At 36.9% G+C, this 27,951-nt stretch overlaps 2 protein-coding genes across 4 annotated transcripts in view; one reads left to right on the forward strand and one right to left on the reverse strand.

Moving 5' to 3' along the window:
* The window catches only part of LOC107732513 (fibronectin type III domain-containing protein 3B-like), a 152,846-nt gene extending 130,984 nt beyond the window's left edge, over positions 1-21,862 (forward strand). For 2 of the 3 annotated variants that reach the window (XM_016543868.1, XM_016543869.1), the window contains 11 exons: positions 1,095-1,166; positions 1,645-1,763; positions 2,513-2,618; positions 3,443-3,615; positions 6,111-6,224; positions 6,384-6,533; positions 7,630-7,910; positions 12,120-12,335; positions 14,890-15,056; positions 15,173-15,300; positions 19,872-21,862. In XM_016543868.1, the coding sequence (XP_016399354.1) occupies positions 1,095-1,166; positions 1,645-1,763; positions 2,513-2,618; positions 3,443-3,615; positions 6,111-6,224; positions 6,384-6,533; positions 7,630-7,910; positions 12,120-12,335; positions 14,890-15,056; positions 15,173-15,300; positions 19,872-20,183 (1,838 nt within the window). In that variant the 3' untranslated portion in view covers positions 20,184-21,862. Of the gene's footprint in view, positions 1-1,094; positions 1,167-1,644; positions 1,764-2,512; positions 2,619-3,442; positions 3,616-6,110; positions 6,225-6,383; positions 6,534-7,629; positions 7,911-12,119; positions 12,336-14,889; positions 15,057-15,172; positions 15,301-16,370; positions 16,596-19,871 lie in introns of those variants that run through there. The other variant, XM_016543870.1, reaches the window with a different exon arrangement.
* A 2,731-nt stretch (positions 21,863-24,593) lies between these two features.
* Positions 24,594-26,773, reverse strand: LOC107732507 (growth hormone secretagogue receptor type 1-like). Its single transcript, XM_016543862.1, has 2 exons — positions 25,996-26,773; positions 24,594-25,060 (listed from the first exon to the last, which is right to left on the reverse strand). The coding sequence occupies exons 1-2, from the start codon at positions 26,771-26,773 to the stop codon at positions 24,756-24,758; spliced, it is 1,083 nt and encodes a 360-aa protein (XP_016399348.1). The 3' UTR covers positions 24,594-24,755.
* Positions 26,774-27,951: the final 1,178 nt, after the last annotated feature.

The following is a 27,951-nucleotide window of genomic DNA, read 5'->3' on the forward strand; positions in this document are numbered from 1 at the left end:
GAATTGGTTTCTGACTGTGAGGGAAATTGGAAATCTCATTTATGTTTGGGAAAAGATGCAGTCTGTTTTGCATTTGAGCTCGACCTTTTGAATCTTGGAAATCGAGAAGAAATATCTGCAAATGTAATATTAATATTAAAAATAAAGTTGTAAAGTTCGTATTTACAAACCTACATAAAATGTAATGTCCTATAGTGCTGGTACTGCTCTGTCTCTATCTGACGTGTGCGTCACACTACATCTCATCTTGATATCTTCTTTTGTGATGCGCCACTTTCCAATTCAGTTCCTTGTTTGCAAACACAAGTAGGACGGGTTCTGCAATTGTATTGTGTTCTCAGTGTGATAATTCCCTCTTTATTTCCCCATAGTAATGAACCAAACAGTTGATTTCTAACAGCTGCAATAAACTTCAAGGGCAAATGTCTAAAATGTAGTTTAGACTCTGAGAGTTTTTGCACAGTCAATGCAAAGGGAAACAACAGTTGTCAGGTCTAAATGCCTAAAGGGTGAAATCAAATTTCCCTTAATCTTTTGAATTTTGTTTATTAATACAATAAAAACATGCTGGAGATTTTAGTGCTTACGGTAGCAAATAAAATACTTAATTCTGGCTTAATAAATGTATATTAAACTGTAAATTACCAAATTACAACATGTTTTTGGCATAAACAACATAACTATATTCTATCTTCTTGTTTTCTTTTTATTCATTATAAAACCTTGCTACTTGTACTGCATTAGGCTAACCGAGACTTGTCACAGCACTTACATATTATTGTCCTTTTGTTGGTTTTGATTGCTTCTATTGTCCTCATTTGTAAGTTGCTTTGGATAAAAGCGCCTGCTAAATGACTAAATGTAAATGTAACTAACAATAAAAGTGGACCTCAGGAAGAAATTACATGAAAAATGTATGCTCTGACCCGTTTAATAGTTTTTATACTGCTTTATTTCTTTTGTACCCTTAAATAACAGCTAGTAGTTTAGCTGTTGTTCAAATACTTTTCAAAGGAACTATATGTATTGTATGGTAAACACATCCGTGTGTGTGTGTGTATTTCTAATATCCTGTCTGTATTGTCACGCTACAGATCCTCCACAAGACAACGGAGGTTCAGAAATCTTGAAATACCTCTTAGAGATTTCAGAAGGAAATTCTGATGGTATGTATTAATATATGCAACTCCGATATGTCACTTTGACACACTTTGTGTTGGTCGCCATCTGTCTGCATGTGTAAGTATATTTTTGTCCTTGGTTAATTACATCTAAATTTTATTTCAAAAGTATTTAGACATCAATCTTGTCTTTTTTTCTTTTTTTTTTCTTCACATGAACCCTTTCGTAAGAACATTGCAGTTCTGTGTCCTCACAGTCACTTCTGTCCTCTTTTCTTACACATACACGCCATTAGTGCTGTCAGAGCTTTTATTTCTCTAAAAGGAATTTCACAGAGACAAAAATACTTGAATACAAAATATAGCTCTTGAATGTTCAAAGTTACCTTTGTGATTTATCTGGCAATGAGTTCATTAAGCTGTGGGAACAGTTGCATAAATAACTGACTGACTCCCTGATATCTAGCGTGGCCAGCTGTTTGTCCTGTGAATGTTTAACTCTTTGAATTCTTGTATTCCGTAGCAAATCAGTGGGACATTGCCTACAGTGGGCCTGCCACAGAGTGTGAGTGTGAGGACTTGAAACCTGGCACGTTGTACAGACTGCGCACCTGCAGCATCAGCACGGGCGGCCACAGCCAGGTAACAGCTTACGTCACATCTGGCCAAATGTGATCCCAAAAGAAATGCATTCAGAAAGAATACAGAATTGTTTGCATACAGAAAAATGGCTCTGTAGTTGCAGGAATAATAAGTATGTGAATTGTAATTCTTAACTGTATTCTTAAATGCTTAACGCACAGACAATGATTCATTTTACAGTATTTATTGAACACACCATATAAACCTTCATAGTGCGGGGTGGAAAATGTATGGATTTAACAACTGGTTGAACCTCCTTTGGCGGCGGTAACCACCATTAACCTTTTCTAAATGTTATTGTGGATCAGATCTGCACAAAGTTCAGGAGGAATTTTCTAATTTTTTCAGTTCAGTTCATGTCCTTGAGGTATCGGGTGTAAGCAATAAAAAAAGAAAAAAAAAAATCAAAACATAACGTTAGGGTTATTTTCAGCAGCCATTTATCCAGTCTTTAGTGTCACATGATCCTTCAGAAATCATTCTAATATGCAGATTTTCTGCTAACTAAACTTTTCTTATTATTATCAATGTTAAAACGTATCAAAACGTAACAGCATTTATTTGAAATTGAAGTGCTTTGAATGTTGTTACTGTCACTTTTGATTACTTTCATGTTTCCCTGCAGAATAAAAATATTAATTTCTTTCTTTAAAAAAAAAAGAAGTCTGCAATCTTTTGAATGGTAGTGTAAATCACATACCTATTTCTACAGTTATAAATACATAATTGTTATGCTTGTGTCCCTGCAGTGCTCTGAGAGCCTGCCTCTGCGTACGCTATCTGTTGCTCCAGGACTTTGCCAGCCTCCCAGAATTGTGGGTAAAGCTAAACACAAAGAAGTGCACTTACAATGGGGTAAGATTCTCTACATACAGTACGTAAACCCACAACATAATTAATTTCTCTTTTTCTCTATCCCTCTTTGTCCTTCCTGTACAGTACATCACACTTCTGAGAGTTTGTCATTTCTTAGCCTCTTTCATTTCATGTTTAGTTTTATGCATTTTACTCTATGCTTTTATACAAAGTGATGTACAGTGCATTCAAGGCACATTTTTGGGACAATTTTCTTGTGAATCAATCAAAGCCACAATGTTGCCAACACCATACTTTCCCAGTTACGGTATTAAGATTGTTGGTAATTTCCATTCTTCCAAGATCTCTGCCGTTTCTGATTTATTTCCGATGATGTGAAATTACATTTCACCAAGACTCTTTGTGGCATTCACCCAATGCCACAAAACCCCTTTGTCATATCCAGAAATCGCTTAAGATCAATATTTCCACCATTTTTGCTACATTTCCTCAATGTAACATTATCAACTTGCACATATTTTCCAGTACTAGACTAGAATGATGCTCTTGTAGTGCACTTGACTCACTGACTCCCTGTGCCGGAGCTATCGGTTTGGAGTTAATAGGCAAACACCCTCATTGGGGAATGAATTCTGGGTCTAATGGGAGCTCCATTGTTGAGCTGCTCATTCCAGACATTTTAAGTAAACACTTTGGATTCAGGTTTTTGAGCAAGAAACTTTGATCTGAAGTTGTAAAGCTGTAATTTGCTCTGCCTTATAAGAACCCCTTACTTTTATTATAAAATATTAAATGAAACTGTAATTCCTGCTGTTTTAATTATTTGTTGTACTGAAGTGCTTTGTCTCTGTCCTTCTTTTCAGACTGTCCCTCCTCTGAGGGGGCATGTGAGGTGAGTGAGTACAGTTTGGAAATGAGGGAGGGAGAGTCTGAGCCTGCCGAGGTCTATCACGGCTCTGATCTTGAGTGCACTGTGGGCAGTCTGCTCCCCGGCGCCACCTACAGCTTCCGCCTACGTGCTGCCAATGAGGCAGGGGTGAGTGACAAATCAAGAATCTAATATCAAGAGATTCACTGACACCTGTTGCTTAGTAACGGTGCATTGTTATAACTAGTTGCGCAAAACATGCGCAAAATATGATCGTGGTTTTGCGCAGCTTGTCAGTGAACAACGGCTCTGTGTAGTTAATGCTGCTCCATGTGAAAGCCCGCAGGTGATGGAGATTTACCACTGATTAAAGAACCAGCTTTACTAACAAGATGCACGTTAAATATCGCATGTGATTTATCGTGCAGCCCTAATCCTGACCTATCCCTACAATAATGCACCTAAGGTTCAGTCTCTTTATCGCGTTACTGGTCTAAACCAGCCAATAATTATTTGAATCCATTTGGAATTAGAGGTTTCTGAGATACTGAGATATAATAATGAGATAAAAATGACTAAAAGTTGAAATTATGACCAATATTTGTAATTATGAGATAAGTCAAAATTTAAAGAGCCCCTATTATGCCATTTTTAAGGTTCCTAATATTGTTTTGGGAGTCTCCTGCAATAGGTTTGCATGCATGCAAGGTCAAAAAACGCTTTCGTTTTCTCAAAATATGCATTTAATATGACCTCATTTTCCAACGATTCATTCGAAGCAGTTCTAAGATTCAGTCTCTCTAAACCCCTCCTTTCCATGAGCCTGCTCTGCTCTGATTGATCAGATGGCCCAGTCTGTTGTGATTGGTCTACCGCGTTCAGCGCGTGTCGGAAACGATACACCCATTGCCACAGCTCCGTATTTTGAATTTACTTTGACAGCGTAGGACACAGCGTCCTCTTTACATGATGTTAACCACATGAAGCTACAGTATTTGAGGGCGGGGTCAAGTTGTTCGTGGCCAGCCAATGTAGAACATAGGCGGGCATTATGCAAATGTGTTACCCTGTGACGTATAGCCGTGACGGAAGTGGGAATCGAATTACTGACGACTCGTTTAGGCTGTTCTGAGTCGATTCTTTCTTTTGGGAGACAATGGCCCTGTCCCAAATGGCACACTTCATGTGCATTTGCAGTCTTGCAGACTTACAATGGCCGCCACGTGCGCGTGTCCGTTAAGTCCACGAGACTGTAGGGTGTCCCATTCGTCATTTTAGCTTTCAGAAGGGTGCTCATGAGCGCCCCCTTTGTAGCCACTATGCACCCTCGATGCGCACTTCTGCCGAGCCCGCACTGAGACGAGCTCCGCGGCAGACTTCTACCCGACAGTCAAAGCGGCATTACGTCACGAAAGTGTGGACTCAGAGGAATTCTGCGAGGGTTTAGGGTGTGATTTGGGACAGGGCCAATAACTTTATTTATCGTGAACTTTCAGCTTTACAACTTTGCAGATTGTTTACATTCACATACAGCTACATTACACACTGCATTAAAAGGCAATATTCAAAATGGCATAATATAGGGCACTTTAAAGAGTCATACTTATGATATAAGTAAAAAAAAAGTAGTCAATTGTCATAAATTATTTTTTTGCCTCATATAATTTCAACTCTTCATGTCATAAATGTGACTTCTAATATCATAATGTCAACTTTATCATAATTATGACTTTTAATCCTATTATTGTGACTTTTTCAAAATTTCGGCTTTTATCTTAAAATTTCAATTTTAAATAAAATAAAATTTGGATGTTAGATCTCCTAGATTGTGTCCATTTATGTCATTATGATTCACCATAGCATGAAGGGCACTTTAAAGAGTCATACTTATGATATAAGTAAAAAAAAGTAGTCAATTGTCATAAATTATTTTTTTGCCTCATATAATTTCAACTCTTCATGTCATAAATGTGACTTCTAATGTCATAATGTCAACTTTATCATAATTATGACTTTTAATCCTATTATTGTGACTTTTTCAAAATTTCGGCTTTTATCTTAAAATTTAAATTTTAAATAAAATAAAATTTGGATGTTAGATCTCCTAGATTGTGTCCATTTATGTCATTATGATTCACCATAGCATGATTTTTTTTTCTTATGTGGCAGAAATGGGCTTCCATAGATATCTCTCCAGCTTCTCCAAGGATTTCTCTTTCTGTCAGTATGACAGTGTTTAATCCATCAGTGTTCAGGAAGGCAGAGATCAGCTCTGGCTGTCTAACTTTTTCTTTTTCGAATGAAGTATCGTTCCCTGTCTCAATTCCAGGAGTGTTAATACAGCATTCAGAGTAAACACTAGAGTCTGAGGAGTGAATTTAATCCTCTTCTCTGTTTACTTTTCATTGTTTGTGTGAGACAAATTCCCACAAGTGAAGAATCGATGTGTCTCGCATCAGATTGCAGTACTGGAGACATGCTTTGATTTCACAAGGATGTAATGCAAGATTTTGGGTCTTATTTGTTTCGGTCTTGTTTGTTTTTCATATTTTATCCTGATAGAAATAAACTTAGTTAGTTACGTATGAAACGTTTCATATCATGTATTAATTATTAATTTGCACTTCTTTCTTTCTTTCTTTTTTTCTTTCTTTTGCTCATAGTATGGGCAATATTCTGAACCAACAGAAATAACAACCGCAGCTGGTCCTCCTAGCCAGTGTGCAGCACCATCCCTCACCTTAATGTCCAATACCTGTGTGCTGGTCAGCTGGGAGGTAATTTATCATATGTAAAGCAGACCCATCATTAATAGGACATGGGTTTTACGTTAACACACTCAACAATACTGTCAGTATTGACGTTCAGATGAGCTGAAGTACCTGTTTGATTCAAACAATCAGCCAAATTATTATTTTATGCCCTGCCTCTCTCAGAGTCCAGAGAGCTCAGGGGCCGACATCTCCGAGTACCGTCTGGAGTGGGGCCGAGGGGAAGAGCCCATGGAGCTGATCTACTGCGGCCCTGACACGCAGTGTGAGATCTCAGACCTGACACCTGCTATTCATTACTACTGCAGACTACAGGTATTACTGTCACTCAAGGGTTCTTTTCATTGACAAGTGTTTTGTTGAGCCAATTTTACAAATGTCACCCTTCTTTCACTTTCATAATGCCTTTTAATTGTATTAGAAATGTCCTTTGTTTTATTTGTAATTAATAATATATAGCTAAGTCTTTTGTTACTTTCTTTTATATGATGCCGTGCCCTTGGGAGTAGGAAAGTGTACATAACTGATTAGTGCATGATGTGGTTTTATTATATTTTACAATTTATTGTGAGTCGTTCTAGTGCAGCCTGAATCCAAAATCTTTGGATAGATTTGTGTGCAATATTTATCATATTTAGCATTTACTCTTGTCTGTTTTAGCATATTTAAATGAGTAGAGTAGTAAAAGTATGACAGGAAAAGTTGAAAAGAACAGTGAAAGTTGCCGCTTCATTAACTGTATCATCTTGCGCAGTGAGGCTGTAAAAAAGTTTGAGTCATTATGCTTTAAATAAATGAGCTAGTGACAGTCATGATATTAAATGGTTTAATAAGAGGACATAATTATTATTACTGTAATCATTTTTATTTATTAGGAAATGTAGTCTAAATGCAGCTCAAAATGTTTTACCGAATCGGATTAAGATATAAAAATATATATTTATAAATATATATTTTTTAAAAATGTAGGCTGATGAACTAAAACAGATGAAGTTTCTGTTAACAAATGTCAGTTTAATCAGGAATATTTTTAACATCTTTTATTTTTTTACGTGGCATTTATCATTATTGCACAACACATTAGGGTTGTCAGTGGATTAAAATATTTAATTGTGATTAATACAATCATTTTTCATAGTGCATTAACACATTTAGCTCCTTTTAAGAGAAAGGACACTAAACAACAGGCGTATGTGTAATTATTAAGTTTGGCAATTTGTGCGGATGCCACCATACAGTGTCATCATTTGTCATTTACTGATAATTTTTTTAGAAATCACACAGAACTGAATAAACCAGTCATAGCTATGGATTAAATAAATGTGAAAAACTTTTTGACAGCTAACTTTTAACATTATTAAATATTGATTACATTTTTTGACCTTTATTGAACTTTGCCCCCTCTTTCAAGGCGGCGAATCAGGCAGGTGCAGGACCATGCAGTGATCATGTGTGCTGTCAGACCCCCGCCACCGCACCTGACCCGGTCTCAGTGTTGTGTGTACTTGAGCATGACCCCACAGAAAGTGGCGTCTACACACCTTCCACTTGCCTGGCTTTGAAATGGGACGAGCCCTGCAACAATGGAGCGGAGATCACATGCTACACTCTTAAACTGGGAGAACAGCTCATCAGCCTGGGCACCAGCACCTGCTATGTGCTACAGAACCTACAGCCTGACAGTGAATACAGGTATGTACATACGCACATTGTGACACCACCATTCTGTCCACCAGATCACATTCATCTGGTGATTTACATATGCACTTCTGCGATATGGCAAAACAGTCTTAACTAATAACTGCTTTGCTTTCCGATTCCCTCTGAGCCCAAACTGAGTCCTGCGGGGAGTAGTTACACTCCATCTCAGGTCTCATTTGCATTCTGCAAAGTTGTCCATTTCAGCGAAGCATGACGCCACAACCGCGTCACTCCCCGCTGCCTGTTTCCTCCCCCTACCCAGGAAAGCAGTGGGTAAACAGCAGCGTGTTAATGATGCTAATCGGAAGCTAATGAAAAGAGAAGGCCAGAGGGCAGAGTTTGTGTGTGTATCTACGAAGTGGCGTCCATAACAGGACATCTATCCCTGCATGGGGCCTCCACAGTGCACATATAAGTGTCTCCATCAGCCAGCTTATGCAACCCATGTTTTTGTCTGAGAGCTTTGATTATGGCCTTTAAATTAGAGATCTGCGTGGGACTGATTTTTCCAGTTTCATCCAACTTTCCTTCGGCTCCTACAGATTTGTACTCGCCGTCTACCTGCTCCCCACTTAATGATTTTCTTCCTGTCTACTCCCATTCAATTTATACCACCGTTTAAAAATATGGGGTCAGTAAGATTTATTTTTTACCAAAAGAAATTAATACTTTTATTCAGCAAGGATGCATTAAATTGAGGGGACAGAAGATTTCTATTTCAAATAAATGCTGATCTTTTGAACTTTATATTCATTAAAGAATCAATGCAGCTGTTTTTAACATTGATAATAATAATAATAAGTGTTCTTGAGCACCATATCAGCATATTAGAATGATTTCTGAAGGGTCATGTCACACTGAAAACTAGTCAAGTAATGACTGCTGAAAATTCAGCTTTACCATCAGAAGAATGAATTACATTTTAATGTATATTAACATAGACAATTGTAGTATAGACATAGAAATTGTAATAACATTTCACAATATTACAGTTTTTACTGTAATTTTGATTTTAAAAAGCTTCCATGAGCATAAGAGACTTTCAAAAACATTAAAACAATAAACAAAATCTTATTGACCCTAAACTTTTTAACTGTAGTGTAGGTCTTGTCACTTACACTTGTCACTATTTTTTCCCCAGGTGTCACAAATTCTCAATATTCTTATTAATAAAACTGAGAAAATAAACCGTGGGTGCATTTACTCCGTTTAAGCACCATAAATTTAAATCTTGAAACAAATCACTGCTTCTTAGATTTACATTAAATGCCAAATTGTACTTTTTTCGCTTAAATCTAAAGTTTTAAATGTACATTTGAACTATATGGTGGAATATTAAAGTGTTTAATAACTGATTAATCTCTGCTCTGAAAATCTGGCTTGTAAATACTCTTTCAGAAAGAGATTGGAAGCTCTCTGTAGATTAGAATTTTTTAAAATACATCTCTACAATTTTTTTTAGTGTTTTATATTTTATTTAATATTCCAGCCATGTTCAATATTCATGTGCAGGGAAGATCAGGGTTTATTTTCTAGTTATGGTTGACGTTTCCATTTCCATCTGTTGTATTTGTGTGCTGATGGACTCTTGGTTAACATTCTCAGCCACGCATCATTCCCCACAGAGTTTTGTTTTTCTGACACTGTTCGTGGAACTATACTAATGAAATAAATTTAAAAAAATCTAGCCCACGTTATTTATTTATTTGGAAGCTGAATTTCTGTATGTTCAGTATATTTAATATATCTTATTCAGACAAATGGGTTAAGTTAGTAATGTCACAAATTTGCATTGTGATCAGTGACTTTAAATAGTGAGAATCTTCAATATGTCTTAATCAGTTTACAGCATAATGTTAATTTAGTTCCAGGTTGAAGTAAAAATACGATTTTGAATCTCAGATTTCACTGTAAGTGGATCAAGACCAGATCTTTGAGCCGGGCCCGGTGTGAAGCAGACTGTATGGTCATTTGATCTCTCCTAGATCGATTATGTCTTTTGTCATCAGGGGCGTACAGACTAATGCAATCTCGTGAAAGGTTAAAGTATGTTTTGTTTTCAGTTAAATGCCAACCAAACAGTCTGGTATTGTGGAAGAGCCGCTGTTAATTCCAGTCCAGACTTCTCAACCCTCCAATTTTTTTAAACCCAGAAATTGATTTTGGTTCTATTTGATTGAATGATATGACAAGGCACAATCCTTGAATGATGGGCTCCTACACAAAGCACTTTCAGCCGACAAATATCAATTTGATTGAGCTTAGCAAGGTGAAAGTTAAGGAAGTTATTTGCATCCTCAAGTGAGCGAAACTCAGCCTGACGTGGTTTATTACTTCTTACAGTGGCAGTGAGTGAAGAGATCGACCACATCTCATTTCACATCAAGGCTGAGTCATTTGAAGCTACAAAATTCTGGTTAAAACGAGCTGTTGTTTCAAAGAGAAAAGCCAGTTTTAGTATTTAGGATTTTATAATTTTATTTTTGTTGATGGCGTGTTTGTAATAAATGCAAGTAATATCATATAATTAATATTGTATTTATGTACATATGTGTGTGTAAATGAATTATAAGAAATGTGTTTGTTTGTGTTGTGCTGTGGAAATGCTGTGAAGTGTTTCACATGGTTACCAGCAAAGCTAGGGCACATCTGTTGGCCTGTTGATAAACACATGTGAAACCCCCTTCACTCCATTGATGCATGCACATTCATATGAAGCTGCTCATATGTGTGTCATCTGCTCACCTCCTGCATGTACGAAGGGGAATGTTGTGCTTTTAAACCATGAACATGAATGAGTCTAGTATAGTGAGTCACATTAGCTCTGTTATTGATGATACCAAGTGTCTCTGTTGACATTTGTTGTGTTTTGAAAACAAATGCAAATCCGCATGCTGTAATGTTGCAGTGCAGTTGCTTTACAATATACAGTTCAGCGGTGACATGAAGTAAACAAGTTGCTTGGCTTTCTCTCTTTTGGAAGCAACAGAAGTGCCTGATTGTTTAGCTGTTCTGAACTGCCATGGTCAAATTTGTAGCCATCATGTCTTTAAAGACTCAGCGCTGTTCTTCTGAAAAGAATGGCTACTCAATTTAATGGCGTTAAAAGTGTAGTAAAGCTACATTTTTTTGTAGTTAACTGCACTATAAGTTACTATTAAAAATGTAAAACTACATTGAAGATACTGAAGGGAGCAGTATATTTTTAATTATATCATTAAACTGATTGTATGATTTATTTAATAATCACATTTTATGTGGCACTAAAATAATTTTTCTGAACGCTGTTAGTTGTATTTAGTGAAAAATGTGAATAATTAAAAGCACACTAATACACTAAAACTGAATCTAAATGTATTAATAAAAAGATTAGGTTAATCAAAATATTTGTGTGTTCTACAAAAAAAATGCTTCATGTTTCAAAATGCTTCTAGGAACATTATTACGTTTTTTGTGTTGTTTTGTTGTTGTTTTTATTCCCTGAGATGAGTCAGACTTCCCAAATGCTACTGAGTGAGGAGTTCTAGGAAAATGTGTTTGATTATTGTCTCTGCTCACTCAAAGCTGGCAATACAATGTGTTGTTGAAAGGTTTTGATGAAGGAGCAAGTTTATCAGGAATTATGTTCTTAATGAGTTATTGATTTAAGCCTCAAAGCTACTTTGTCTCAATCAGGAGGTCTTGTGGTAAAGGTCAGGTAAAGTCTGTCGTACTGATCCTTAAAGCTTGAAAAAAACATAATATGTAATTTTATAGTACCCAAACTGAAATATTTCTTTTGAGGAATAAGGAAGAATTTCATACTGAGCCCATCAATCATACTGCTCTGTGTTATTACTCGCTGTCTGATGGTAGTCAAAGGTTTTTGGTGTCAGGTTTTTCTTTCTATATATCATGTAGGAGTGACCAAAATCTTATTTACCATTAATGTGATATAAAATTACTGTATACAGTATCATGATATTTTTAGAGGAAATTCAGCAAAAATATCTATGTGATAATGCCTGTTTTTATAATCCAGTAAGTTAAATACTTACATAATGTAAGGCGGTCCTGCTCACTGATAGCAGCACAAACATAAATGCTGTATCTCTAGCGGTTTACACATTTCTAGCTCTGCACCATATACAGATCAAATCACCCAGCCCTAAGGATCACCTGATGTACAAGGTTTAAATGAGACTCTCTGTGCTGTGTCAGTCTGCAGATTCAGGCAGTGAATGAGATTGGTGCCGGTCCCCTCTGCCCTCCCCTGCTGGCCCGCACCAGGCCGCTGCCCCCTGTCCCGCCCCGGCTAGAGTGCACTGCCGCTGGACCCCAGAGCCTCAAACTCAAGTGGGGAGACAGCAGCAATGCCAAGAGCCTGCTTGGAGAAGAGATGGTCTTCAACTTGCAGATGGAGGACAAGAACAGAAGGTCACTTCATCTCAATTACACCTCATAAATGGCAGTAGATGCACCGCTAAGAGGGAAATTGAATTCATTTTGAAAGCGCACTGAGGAATGATGTAATTTAGTCAAGGTGAACTGCCATTAGATGACAGCAATTTTTTGCCATTATATACTTCTATTTTGAAACATTTTAGCTTGTATTGTGTTTGTTTTTTTAGCTCAACAACTGAAAGCTTTCGAGGTGTAATTAATGTTATAGGTCTTTAGGCCTTACTATTATAGACATGCCTGTAGATCGGCCAGGCCACTACATTTTTAACCTCCCCGAGTTTCAGTTTGCCTCACATCCTAATTTAATTGTAACTGTTGATTGTTTTCCTTGGCAGAGTGGCATTTTGACAGTATTTGTGAGCGGCAACAGGCCTGACTGATGGGCATTTAATAGAAAATATAATGAATTCCCCAATTCCCAGAAAAAAAACCTTTTAGTGTTAGACTGGTTAATTTTCTAATTATTCTAATTATCCTCTTTAGTCAGTAACAGTTTTTCAAAAAGGGGAGAGGTGATAAAAATATTAATCTTTACCAAACCTGCACCAGGGGTATATACAGTTTATATATACTCTAATTCTAACTTTATATAGTTTATATATAAACTCTTTGTAAAGTTTGGAGTCGGTATGATTTTTTACAATTATTTTTTAATATTTGAACAGAAGTCTCTTATGCTCACCAAGGCTGTATTTATTTGTTTAAAAATGCATAAAACTGTAATATTGTGAAATATTATTACAGTTAAAAATAACTGTTTTCTATTTTAATTTATTTTAAAATGTTATTTATTCGTGTGATGGCAAAGCTGAATCTCAGCAGTAATTGCTCTAGTCTTCAGTGTCACATGATCCTTCAGAAATCATTCTAATGTGCTGATTTGCTGCTCAAGAAAGATTTCTTATTTTTCGCAATACTGAAAACAGTTGTGCTGCTTAATGTATAACTTTTTTCAGGATTTTAATTAATTGAATGCGTCCTTTCTGAATAAAAGTATTACTTAAAAAAAAAAAAAGTGACTTTTGATGGTGTAAAAAAAAATTGGAAGGTGTAGTTTTCAGTCAAATTATTTTGATTTCAAAATGTTGTTCAGATACTTGTTGGGGCCCCTGTATTTTCATACCAGATGTTAACTTTTATGATGTTATTAAGGCTTTTCTTGTATCTTATTCAAGACTGGAAGTTGCAAAATGAAACGTCATAATCATAAACAGAGGGCTATCAACTGGTAGCATAATGTCCCCATGAATTTGTGTTAGTCCTGATCAAATTACAGCAATATGCATATTTATTAAAGGCCTAAGATCCAATTGCCATCATCGGTGTGCATTAGAGTGAATTTTGTTATTTATTTATTTTTTATTAGTATTTATGATGTTAACAATGATTGATTCAGCTGCTTAATCAAAATTAAATGCCATCTGTACAATCGGGCGAGACTAGATTCAGCATGGCTCTGAAATGGACTCGTAATCGTTCTGCTATTACACATTTTATTTCTGGTCAGATTGCCATAGTAACCGCAGATGTACTATCCATCAAACCAACAATAGCAGCTATTGTATTAGAGCACTTTTCTGTGGACTCCTCCTCTTGTTCTTGTTTTCTTACTTTTTGAAAAATCCTTTTTTTCTGGAGTTCATTTTATAATTCAGTAGGTGATCTGTTACTGCGTGTCGGAGCTGGACCTGTACAAAAGACTGCTTAGTACATATGCACAGAAAAGAAGTATCAATCCAAGCCAGCATTCCAACACAGACTTGGATGAAAAGAACATGAATAGGATAGTTTGACAGGCTATAGTGAGAATATAAAGTATGAACTGCAGGTCAATGGTCCGTTACCTTCATCTCATTAGTCGAGCTGGCAGGGTTTTTTTGAGATTGGCAAAATATCTCTGGAAGCAGTCATTAAATAGCAGCTGCTGCTTTGTTCTCTGTTTGTCCTGAGGTGTTTGTGTATAGACTGATGCTGTTGTGCTAGGATGGGACATGGCATGAGGATACCAAGAGCCCACTGCCAATACCAGAAATCTGCACCTAATTTATTGTAATTGAGACCAAAAAAAGTTAAATTAAAATTGTGAAGTCTGGGGCTGCTTTACAATGTCATTATGTCCTTTGTTTGTGTTAGAAACACACAAATGGGCATAAAACAGCATTCTTTAACATAAAATATTAAGCAGCGCAACTGTCTTCAACACTGATGATAATAAAAAAAAAATTTAAAATCTTGAGCACCAAATCAGCATATTAGAAGGATTTCTGAAGGATCACGTGACACTGAAGACTAGAGTAATGATGCTGAAAATTCAGCTTTGCCATCACAGGAATAAACTATATATATATATATATATAGATAGATAGATATAGATATATAGATAGATATACTGTTTTTACTGGGTTGATCAAATAAATGCAGTCTTAATTGGGCACAAGACAGTTCAGTAAAAAAAAACTTATCAACCCTAAACTTTTGGTTTGTGCCCAGTTACACACCAATAACATAAATGAAATGTTTGTTTTAGGTTTGTCACAATCTACAGAGGCCCAAGCCACACATATAAGGTACAGAGACTAAATGAGTCGAGCAGCTACTGTCTCAGGATTCAAGCTGTGAGCGAGGCAGGAGAGGGCCTTTTCTCTGAAGTACACGCCTTCCATACGACCAAGTCTGTTCCTCCTGCTCTCAAGGGTAGAGTATATATGTACAAGAATACTTGCACACTGCTTCATGCCACATATGTGTTCATGTACTGAATGGGCACTTATTTGATGCTTATACAGCTAAACTTGTGTATTATCTTTTAGCTCCTAAAGTGGTACAGATGGAAGGGAATGTGTGTGAGTTGAGCTGGGAGAGCATTCCACCAATGAGAGGAGACCCCATCTTCTACATCCTACAGGTGCTGGTGGGCCGAGAGTCTGATTACAAACAGGTGAGATTGCATTTTTCATTTCTGAATTGTCTGTACTGGAGATTATGGCTATCAATCAGCCAGTGATTAATCTCATAACTTTTATAATTTATCTAAACACTTTAACACATTCAGTTCATTTCTACAGGAAAAAAAGTGAATTTTATTAATTTGCACTGCATTGCATTCATAGTAAAATGTATATATTACAACACAGGACGGAGATATCTTATGCAGCAGTGCTCTTTAGTCATCTCATTTGCATAAAAACACATGCTCTATATTTCTATGAAAATGTCATTAGAATTGTGTTACATATAATTCAATAGTCCTTTTAGATCATTTTTAAAATTGGATTTCGTTTGAAACAACTATTTAGTTTGTATTGCAGAATATTAAAGGAATAGTTCACCTAAAAATGAACATTTGCTGAAAATGTACTCACCCTCAGGCCATACAGATGTAGATGAGTTTGCTTTTTCATCGGAACAGATTAGGAGAAATTTCCTCCATTCTGCAGTGAATGGGTGCCGTCAGAATGAGAGTTTAAACAGCTGATAAAAACATCACAAGTAATCCACATGACTACAGTCCATTAATTAATGTCATGTAAAGTGAAAAGCTGTGTGTTTGTAAGAAACAAATCCATCATTAAGACATTTTTTTCCCCTTCAAATCATTGCCTCCGGCTAAAGCACAAGTCCTCTATACATAATATTGCTTCTTTTAGTGAATAAGTTGTCTTCTGAATTTAGGAGAGAAATATGCACCGAGTTTACAAGCGCAAACAGTCCAAAAACAACTCTAAACAAATATGTTGGTGGATTTTGATGCGAGAAAAAAAAAGGGGAAGAACTTTTTCACTGAAGGAATCATGCTCACCAATAGAGCATGATGCTAAATTGATCCAAATCTGTTCCCATGAAGAAACAAATTCATCTACAGTATATTTTGGTTGGCCTGAGGGTGAGTAAATTATCAGCAAATTTTGGGTGAACAATTCCTTTAACAGTTTTGGGTCATTTGTGATTATTACAATTTTTTTTATTTCATTTTAACTTACATTTTTATGAATATATCCACACCTGTAGGTAGAACAGAAAATGCATGAAGTTTCTTGCAAGTCTTTGCAGTGCATTGTTATTCAAGGAAAGGGAAAAGATCGAGATGTCATCCGCACAGACTAAGTCTGAGATAGAAGCAGGATGATGGGTCTGTGTCCTCTGCCTGAGACGATTAGTATTCTGCAAATGATGTTGATGCCACTGCTGATGGCTTGATAGAGACCAACACCCAGCTCATCTATCATACTTCATTCAATGGAAGGAAACAACAGCATTCATTTAAAAATGTCCTTTAATCTATTTCAGGTTATTTTACATTCATGGTTGTTGTGATTTGGAGAAATTCCAGTTATACAGGAAAACAGCATACAGTTCTACTCATAGGTTTAGCCTGATGAAACTACTGAGCATAACAGATATATTTATACATATCCTGTAATAACTTTACACAAAAATGTCCTAAATATTCTGAAATTTACGTATCATTGTCCTTAACATTGTGACCTGGCTTTTTAAGAATCAGTGACTTGGTTTGTCTCAGAGAGAGGATTATTATCATTCACTGCACAAGTGACATTATTTCACACATTTTTGTCAGTTCGGTTACAAATGTGCCGTCATTTTTTGCATTTAATGGCCAAATCAGTACATCAGCCTGTGAATCATAAATCCACTGGCTGGTTGTGAAGGCCGCAAAGTCTCTCTAGGGATCTGTCCAGAGCAAGCCAATCAGATCCCTTCCTCCACAGGGATATTTTTCTGTTAGGTGCAAGACTGCTGCTGCTCTGATGTCTAATGTAGCTGGCATGGTTCCTATTACTGTGTTAATGTGTTCCTTGTCCTGTGAGCTGTTAAAATGGATGTGAGAAGTGACGAGTGTGTTGTTTGCATGTAAAGAGAAGCAAGGGTTTAATGGCAGCAGATGCCATCTTCTGTTTGCTCTGGTTCTAGGGTGTCTGTGTGAACTCGTAACTCCATTTTGCCATCTTATTCCACTCTAGAAACATGTAAAAGTAAAAGCACAAATCCTCTGCATCTCAGATCGTTTTCACCCAGATACTGCATGTTAAACGTACATTAATGAATGAAAATTGTTTATGTAAGCAGATGCAGATATCAAACATCGTTTAATATTCAGGTTAGTTGCAATTTTGGAGTAATTGTATTTATGGTTAATTCTACAAAACCATTTTTTTTTCTAAATCCAACACTCTTTTTCCTCTATATAAATAAAAAATAAAACACAAAACACTTAAATCAACTGTTCTAAATGCTACAAGTGAATTTAGGCGTCACTGCATTATAATGTACAGGATGAAAAATGACTATTCAGTTTGAGATATGCTGGATTAACAGTTTTATTAATTTTAATAATAATTGCAATTTTAATCTATTAAATTAGATTAATGTTATATTAATAGATAACAGTAATTGTAAAATAAATGTACACATAAAGTAAATGAGCATGAATAATTAAACAGTATTCAGTATATCCAGTATTGTATTGAAAACACAGAAGCTAAGTGATACAAATAGTGAAGCCTTCCTATGTTGTTATATGAAATGTTATCATTCATGGACCGGAATAAACTGTTGTGTTTTATTTTATTTTTATTTTTGTTCTATTAGATTCAGCTTGTTTGAAGTTGTATTTTGTCTGCTCATAAGTAATTGCTGTCTCAGTTTTACATGCTCTTCTGAACTCAAATGGCATCTGTTTCATTCCTCTCTGCAAATGGAAAAATGAAATAGTAGCTGTCAAAAAGGGGTTGCCAGAAACAACTTGCATTAAGTTGATCTTTTTTAATGCATTATACTGCTGAAAGGGACAGTTTCCAAATGTATTTGCTTAGCTTATGTATTTCTTTGATACATTAGTGTTTTTTCTTTGGACATAAAAAGTAGCCTGAGTCTGGTGTGCACTGTAAGCGGAATTTCTTCTTTTCCGCACTCAAATCAAATGTTTAGTCCTCTCTGGACCTTTTGTACAGGCAATAGGTATTTGGAGGGGAAAGAAAAATTCTCAGTGCAACTTTTCTAAACCGATCGTGCCGTGGCACTTTATCCATGCATCTGGAATAAACAATGAAGGTCTTAATGTTTAACTCCTGGCTTCGCTGTGCTATTAGAGCTGCATTGTGATATGAAGCTCAGGCACGTTTTGGCTTAGAGTCACTTTTCTCTGTTTCATTTGTGTCAACAAAAGAAAAGTGTGCATCATCTTAGCCTGGAATAAGGGAGGTTGCAAATTGTGGGATGCTTTTCATTGAAATTGAACAGCTGTTGTTCGGCAGTCAAAAGCAGCCACATGTGAAAAGCCCCATCCATAGGAAGTGCTCTGTGTTATATCGATTAAAATGGACTTTTCTTCCCACACACGACCTATTCTGCATTTTAATTAAACTTCCATGATGTTTATTGAACGTTTCTTGTTAGTAACAACAAATCATGCATGCAATGTAATTAGGTTTGTTTTCCTGCTGAAAAGCATCTTTTCTGTTCAGTTTTCTTATCTAGACTCTTTTTCCTACCATTTGTCAGCACTACAGGATATGAAAGCTCTGGCTTACATTAGGAATGCACCCTACTGACCACTCTCTGTGATATTGAGATATAGCAAGACAGTAAATAATCCATCCAAAGCCTTCCCTATGCTCTACTTTAATAAATGTTGAGATGTCCTTATCCTAATATACTTTTTTTGAACTAAACTTTAACCTGGTAGATTGAATTACATTTGAAAGCAATGAAAGCAATTACATTTATTTGTATTATATCCTAGTAGTAGTTATAATAGTAGTAATTATACCATTAACCATCATATTTATTATCATTAAATGCAAATGCTTGAGCAAAAATTCTAACTTCAAATTTATTTAATTTATTTATTTAAATAATATTTACTAATATTTTTTACAATTGCATTTGTTTATTATTAGTATTATTGGTGTTAATAACATTAATAATTATTTGTTGTTATACTGTATATTAATAGTAATCATCATTATTAAACAATAAGCAGTGCTATTTTAGTTATTGAGATACTATTATTATATTATTACTACCATACTACTATTATATTAATATATATGTTAAAGTTTTTGTAATTTTGCTGTGTGTTTGTTCATTTTTATTACTTTATGTCTATGTAGTTTCTTGGGGATAAACTGACTTTTTATATTTTATTTCATTTAACATTTATTCAAGTAACATCTTTTTTTCATTTTTTACTTTTAGTTTGTTTACTTTTTGTTTGTTTAGCTAAATATAATAACCCTGATAACAAGAGCTTCTCATTTCTGCTTTTAAACCACAGAAACAGTGGCCTTCATAGTTTACATCATTTGAAAATGTTGAAATTATAACTGAAATTATTTTCTGCGGTCATCAACATACTGCCATAGATGCAATGAGCTGAGATTGTGTTGACCACGGAACATAAACAATTCCTGATGGTGTCCAGTTGGACATTGTAGAATGTTTTACTTAGTTTGAGAACGTAAAGCTGTATTTTTCTCTCTCTTTTAGTTATATAAGGGAGAAAACGCAACCTTCCAGATGTCTGGCCTGCAGAACAACACAGACTATCGCTTCCGTGTGTACGTGTGTCGCCGGTGTCAGGACAGCACGCAGGAGCTGTGCGGCCCACTCAGCCCATCCTCGCTCTTCACCCTGCGGCGTACGGAGCTCGCACTACCCGGAGAGCTCAACTCTGCCGAGACCCTGAAGCCCAGCGGCATGTTCGCCACAGATGAACGCTTCGCGGCGGTCTTAGTCGGGGCTTTCGCGGCCCTGTCTTTCCTCATCGCTTTTGTGGTGGAATACTTCTTCATGAAGTGAAGATCGAAAGGAACTCAGAAACAGCAGCCAGCCAAGGAAAAAAACGTTTCGAGAAACACGAACACTTAAAGTATACATCCGACGCGATGTACTGTAGGCTGAGTAGGTTATGCAGGCTCTCTTCTTGTCTTTCATCCTCTTTTCTCTCGCTCTCTGATGCCTTCCAGCCTGCCTGTGCATCGCTGTGTCGCTCACTCTTTTACAGCGTGGGGATTTTGCTCTGAACTCCTGGGGGAAGCAAAACCACATCATCAAGCCTTACGAAGAGTTGCGCGACGACCTGTTTTTGCATGCTTCGTTTTTTGTATCCCTTTAAGTGTAACGTTACGTATATGTTGGGAGAAAAATTTATTGGTATTTTCTCCGCATTCATGGCCTTACATTGTTTATCCAAGTGTGCTCCACAGCATTTGTTTCACAGCCATATATACGAGTTGTTGGAATAGCTTTATCATGATGTAATACCCACGATCAGTGCCGTTTTTTTTTATACATAATCACGTGATGTTCACAGTTTGTACGTCACAGTACGCATCACCACCATCCTTCTCAGAAACATGAAATACTGTTACCGTAGTAAGGCTGTTGTAAAGCCCCCTGCATTTAAGCTGCCAAAGCAAGTTGCTATCCAAGTGTGGTTTAAGTGATGCTGCTATTGTGTGTTTATTTTTCCTACGAACGGAATCAGTTATGTAATATATATAAATATAAATCTATAAGATTCTATTGAGCTATTGTAATATAAGTAGCAATGAGTTTGAAGTAGATCTCTCTTTTGGAGTGTGTCAGTTCACAATCTATGGTGCTTGATCTGTGGTCAGTAGTGGTGGCGGACGAGGGTGAGGGAAGTTAGACGTGCCACGCGTTCGGTAACAACGCCCTTTGCCACCACACACCCTCTTTCTCTGGCCATCTAGTCCTGAGGTGCAGTGACACAGGGCTACTTCCTCGCCTTCCTGCCCCCCGAATGACTTTGGCTAGACTAACGTCGCCCTCTCAGACTGACTTTGGGCTCTGTGTGGTTTCTGTAGATCCAGGGACCAGCTGATGGCTGGAGTCACAATAGCCAGTGCGTAACTGTGAAACCGAAATAGCCTGTTTCGTCACTCTGTGAATGGCGTTGGTCCTCGGGACTTCGCCCGTCGTGTTCTGTCTGCGGCCCTTACGTGTCAACGCGTTGAATGTTTCATCATCTTTGAACCCGTGAAAGCCAGTTGGACATTTCTAAGGTGCTTTATCAAGGTTATTGTCAAAAGCAGCAGTGGATTCCTCCACCCGCTGCGCCATGCCAAAACAGCCTGATGTGCTTGCAGTGCATCTTTAGCCAAGTAAAAGGTACAAACCAGCAGTTCCCATCGATCCAAAGAGTTTCTCCCACCTTACACTTGCAGAACAGTTAGGGGGTGTCTAAAAAGGAGAACTACATGGGGAAGGGTTTCTTCCCCTTTACTGACGGCCTGTATTGTACCTCAGGGACATGGACTTTTCAGAGGTGAAGAAGTAGATACTATGTTTCTGAGAGGGTGCTGCGAAAACACTAAACGTTGCCGAATGATTCCGTTGTATCTGCCTCTGCAGTTTTAAATGCATTTATTTGATCTGTTTTCTCACCTAAGCTGTGCCTTGCTCCAGTTGTTCGTAAGCAAAATAGTTTACTAGCTCAGAATACCTTTGCCAAAGTTAATGGGAAAGTAAGGATATATAGTATGACAACTAACAGAAACGAAGCACTTTTTAAAGCAAAATATTAATCTTTATTAGATTTATCTTGATGAAACTGTATTTCCTAGTCATTGTTGCTATTGCTTTCAAATCGAGAGTATCATGCCGTTAGAAATGTCTGTAAAACTGGCCCACACATGTTTAGTGAAAAGTCTGGAAGTCCATTGGCGTCCTTTTAATGTTAGTGAATTATTATTATTTTTTTTTTGCCCATTGTATAAGTAGTGTTTGGTCCTAATCGGCAATCCAATTTTTATTTGTTTTCATATTGGTCCTTGTAAAATTTCAAAAGAACACAACTTTTTTTGTGGCCCAAGTACAATTTTGTATTTTTATATTGTTTTTTTTTTTTCTGTTTTATTTGTGCTCTGTTTTAAATATGAAAATGAATTTGAACATGATGTTTGGAGATCGATCAGCTCTCAGTCATCCCAGAGAAATGTATAGAACCATAAGTGTATTCAACTATTTTCCCAAAAATATTTATGTATTTTTACCTCACAGTTTAAAGAGAAAAAAAAGAAAAGGAAAGATATATTAAACATTCCAGGCTTGTCATGATCTACGATTTTTAAAGTCATACATTTTTCTCGTATTGTAAATGTTAGACAATTTCTTATGCATATATATAAAAGAAACTGCCATATCAATGTTAATGTATAGATTTTTGCAAATACTACCCTATGTATGGTAAGACTTAACTGTATCTGTAGCGTGTATGTAATATATTTATACCCAATAAATGTTTAAATTTTTTCTGACAGATTGTATTTTGTACTGGAGATACAAATCTTTCATAAATAAGTTATAGCTTATGATTGAAGTCACTCACTGGTTCTTGTCTGTTGCATGCCATGATGAATATGAAAGCCCTTGCAGTGAGTACAAATACTGATCATCTAGCACAATATTTTACATTGCTAATGAAAACTTGTAATACAAAAAATGTTTGCAATTATCAATGTAATCAATCAACTGGGTAAGTAAGGTGATAACTATTAGTTAATATTTTTACCCTATTCACCTGCAGTGTCTCGCCTTAAAATCTGACTTTTATTAGCCTGTACTTTTAATGCAAGAGTCTTTTAATTGAAATCGATAATTAAAAACCTTTTGTCCAGCTATGGTGCGCATTTATTTGAAACTGACCTGTAATTGACACTTTGAAGAGTGTTTACACTCCCCCTCTCCATCAGGGTTTTGTTTTTTTTCTTTTTTATATATTTTATGGTAAGGGAAGGCAGGAGTGGCGAGTGTGAATGGACAATCTCATTTTGCAGCATCGCCTTCTGCCTCGTAAGGAGATCTGACTGATTTATGAAACTGTTCTCCTCTTTAATTCTCTTTCTCTCCAGTCTGGAGGCCCTGACCTTCGTTTGACATCAATAAAACACCAACAGTCAGACTTTGCACATGGACACAGGGCAGAAGAAAGCTGGATTTGTAACAAGATTTGATGAAACCGAAACTCCACTGATCCTGATGAAGAATGGGAGCATCTCAAATGAACATCACATTACTTTTCACTTATTATTTAAAGCCCATTATAGTTTCTGTAAATTACCACATAGTCATAGATTTAATTATTATTCCAGCTGTCTGTCCACCTGTTGGTAATATGGATAGATTTCAGTCTTACAGGACAACCATAAAAAAAAATAGAAGAAATAGATCAGAACTATATATATTACATTCCAGGTTCTGTAAGAACTTGTAAGCAGTGTAATCAATGATGGTTATACTTCACACTCTGTGATTGCAGAAGTAAATGATTGGCAAATACTTAGATAAATATAGCCACAGGTGACAATAAAAAGGAGCTGGAATAAAACTGCAATTGGCAAACTGGCAGAACAGAGGAGTGTTTTACAAGAAAATACTATTTTAGTACTATTTTACTGCTTCACGTTTAATTCACTGTTACTTGAAGTTTCTTTGTAATTGTGAAATTTACTAGCAATTTTTGAGGTAAAATTTCTACACTCATTTTTTTAGCGTACCATCAAAACCAACATTCACAAAAGAAAACCTCCAACACAACAGATATCCAATGGAACATGGGTATATTTACATAGTTTGCAATATACAAATAATAAAGTTTCTATACTGTACATCATTTAGAACACAAGACACATGCAGTTTCTACAACAGATACTACTGGATGTAAGAGGACTTGTTAACGTACAAATATACCGTCACAACGTTTATTGCAGTGGTTTTAAATGAAACTCTTCTGTATAACTGGGTAAGTCAGTACCAATAGTTTATACATTTAGCACATGAAACACAGAACAAAAAAAGCAAGCTTTTACTTAAATGCACTAATGCAATTTTGACTTTTATGTTTCTTTGTTTTTAATTAACTTTCCTCAAAAGTTTTGAATTCTGTGTATTGCTTCAGGTCTGGAGCAGAGCCTTATAAACACACACAAAGAAAGTGACAACACTTGCTAAGAGAGCATGACAAGCATTCAGGCACAATGCAAATGAACGGCATCACCTCTGCAGTCCCTGTCGTCGGGTGCAAAAGGTTGCTGTATCTACAGTGATAAATTTGTCTTCCAGATTTCATTTAGACTTAAGGCAACTGAAGTCCTCTCCCTTTTTATCTCTTTATTTACAAGCTCATTTTTTATAAAACATCAAGGCATCTAATGAAATGTTGAGCTTGGATGGACGAATGGCCGTTAAAGAACTGAATCTTTCCAAACTACTCCCTGATCTGTCAGAAATTGTATGAGATATGGATGTGGATGTTTAGTCTAATTAGGGAACTATCATCTTACAACACAGTGGCAGCAGTAGATGAGGTCTGAAATGGCTGTTAATGGTAAAGACAGTCTTTCACAGTCACAGGCTGGCAGTGGATTCCGTCCAGCACGGGGAACTCTCTCCTTTGACCACTGATGTGCTTCTTCGTGGGGTATGACGCAGTCCGAAAAGTTTGCAAGCTGCCATCCTGTACTTCTTGGACATGATGTTGTACAGAATAGGGTTGATTGCTGCACTCAGGTAAAAGAGTACAAAGGAGATGAGATTACAGTACTGGCTGATGATGGACATGACAGGAGAGCCCATCTCTGTGGATTTGGAGATCAGGTAACGTCCAACATGAAAGGGAAGCCAGCAGAGCACGAAGGCAAACACCACCACAGCTGTTAGAGAGAGGAAATGAAAGTAACTGAATGGTGAAATAGCGTTTCCTCACCTTGTTGCAGAAAGCAAATATTATTAGCAAGAAAAAAACATTATTAGTCATGCACAAATACCACATTAAGAAACATCAAAAGAGACTCTTTAACACGCGTGTGAACAGAAAGCTCACTTTTTTTTTCTGTGATTATAAGCATTTTCTTAACATTCAATTTTGTAAATTTAAAGTGAATTTTATTTTAAAGAATGTTTAAGTAATAAAAATATGTATTTTTGTAGATTTTAGTGGACATATTTTATAAAGAAGTTTTGTGTCAACTGTTACAACTCTCCCTTATTAAAATGATGTACATTTTCATTAATAATAATAATAAAAATATTACATCACCCTTTCAGAACACAAAAGGACAAGTGTCCTTTTTTTATCACTTATCTTAGTTTGTTCTTAAAGTACAATTATAATTATTCACACCTGCTCCCTTGATTTTGTATAATAAAGAACTACTTCACGAAAACTGTATATATCAGTATTCTATTCTCCTTCCAATAAACACACTGTACTGTATGACCTGGAGCGCACACACAAACACACACACACACACACACACACATATATATATATATATATATAGCTTGATATTTCAAATGGTCACTTAAAGAGATCCAGTAGAAAGTTTCAATTCTTATGTTAAATGATATTAAAAATAACGTTTTAAATAACACATTTTTCCTTAAATAAAATAATTTAATTTAGTTGTTACCACATAAAGTACTTTTTTAGCTTCCATACCAAAACAATTTTAGTGTATGCAGGACTGTACTGCTGTTTTGTGCAGAGCGCATCCCGTGCGTAATGGGTGCGCTTGTGCGTAAAGTGCGCAAATGATAAACAACTTAATCGCGGTTACCTGATACTGTGGTGAAACCGGGCACTTACCCAGCATTTTCACTGTCTGTCTATTGTTTTTATCACGACTCGAAGCGTTTTCCCCAATCGTCTCCCTCTTTCTCTTCCAGAGCTTTCGCCCGATGAGACCATACAGAACAGTTAAGCAGAACACAGGCAAGAAGAAAAATATGCTGGAGACCCAAACCATAATGGTTAAGAGCCCAGACCTAATGGCATATTCCGTTGCTTTGCATTCGTTAGTATCCCACGAGTTTGTCCCATTTTCATGCTCAACCCCGACGAGCACAAATACAGGTCCTGCACTAAAGAAGGATACTACCCAGAGGACCAAAATGACCCCGCGCACGCGACCCTTTGTCACGACTACCTTTGCCCTAAGAGGAAAACAAATAGCAAAGTATCTCTCCACACTGAGAGCAGTGATGTTCAGAATGGTCGAGTACGTGCAACACTCGCTCACAAACTGAAAGAGTTTACAAAGTATGTTGCCGAAATTCCAAGGTCGGTACCTCCAGATTCTGTACAAGTCCAAAGGCATGCAGAGAAAAATGAGTAAATCCGAAAAGGCCATGCTGGACAGGTACAAGTTAGTGGTGGTTCGCATGTCCTTGTATTTTGTCACCACCAAAATGGTCATGAGATTCCCCGTTACACCTACAAAGAAGAAGAGCACGCAGGTGACGGTGACCCCGGTTAGAACTGGAATGGGGAAAATGTTGACCGGGTGCTCGAATCCCCAGTATGTCGCGTTATCATCCCAACTGCAGTTGAAGGAACAGTTGGACCGGTTCGTCCAGGTAGGCATGCTGAGAGATCATGGAGCGTCTAGATTCTCCTGTGAGAGAGAGCTCGGGGAGGACAGTCTCCCCACCGACTCCCCATCGTGCTGCGCGCAGGGCTGCCCAACATTTATAATTTAACGTATACAGCCTGTACCGCAGGATGCGAATTGTGGTAGTTTTGGAGGGTCTGACCTTCCTAATACGGCTTGAAGCCCCCTACAAGTCGTCAAAATGATAATATATCTTCCAAGTAGGCCTATGTTCTTTTATATATACACACTATATGTTTCAAAAGCGTTTTCTAACAACTTTTCAGAAACCACAAAAGACACATTAGCGCGCGAAATAAAAGTTCGCTAACAGAAGTCGCGTCCGCCTGTGAAAGTAACCATGGCAACACTAATCCGCTCTCTCCATTCGGTATTGCGCGTGAAAACGACAAAACTGCCATTGTTTAATCTAGGGTTACATATAACAAATATACTCACACAAATGTTATTGTTTTAAAAGTCTTTATGATACTTGACGGCTAACTTTGACAGAGAATTGCCGACAGAAATTCCTTTAAAAAGTCGACTCCTCTGAAGGTCATTCAGTATTTCGCACCCTGTTGTACTCTACAGATGTGTAGTTGTCAAATAAATGTCCTCATGACACATCCTCCATACCCATCCGTTCCACGTCTAAAAATGGTTCCAGCTGATAGGAAAATTCCACATTGGACAGAAAATCGTTAGTCTTGAAGTTATTTAAGGCATCTTTGGTCTAGGAAGAAAGGTAAGTGTACAAGGTGAGAGATGAAATCACTTCGCGGAGGATGAGAGACGCGCGTGATGAGCGATGCCTGTCAGCTGCGAATGACTCTTTCATTAATGATGCCTTTGATTCATCATTGAGCAAGTGGATGCGAAATGTGGGTAGGGCGTGTCGTAAGAGGTAGGAAAACGTAATTTAAAAGACAAAAGTAGGGAACGTAATGAAGATGGCTACTTGTTGAACACTGCCATCGTGGGGTGACAGGATAGAATGCAGTCTAACACATTCTTGTAAAAAAAAACATTTCTAATAGACGGCATACCAAAACATCAATCTGACTAAAATATATATCTCTGGAATAAGGGGTTATCATAAAAATGAAAAAGACGTGAAGTGCGCTTTAAATTGGAGAGAGAGAGAGAGAGAGAGAGAGAGAGAGAGAGAG

This window comes from Sinocyclocheilus rhinocerous, unplaced genomic scaffold (assembly GCF_001515625.1).
Source record: "Sinocyclocheilus rhinocerous isolate Xijiao unplaced genomic scaffold, SAMN03320098_v1.1 scaffold2053, whole genome shotgun sequence".
NCBI lineage: Eukaryota > Metazoa > Chordata > Actinopteri > Cypriniformes > Cyprinidae > Sinocyclocheilus > Sinocyclocheilus rhinocerous.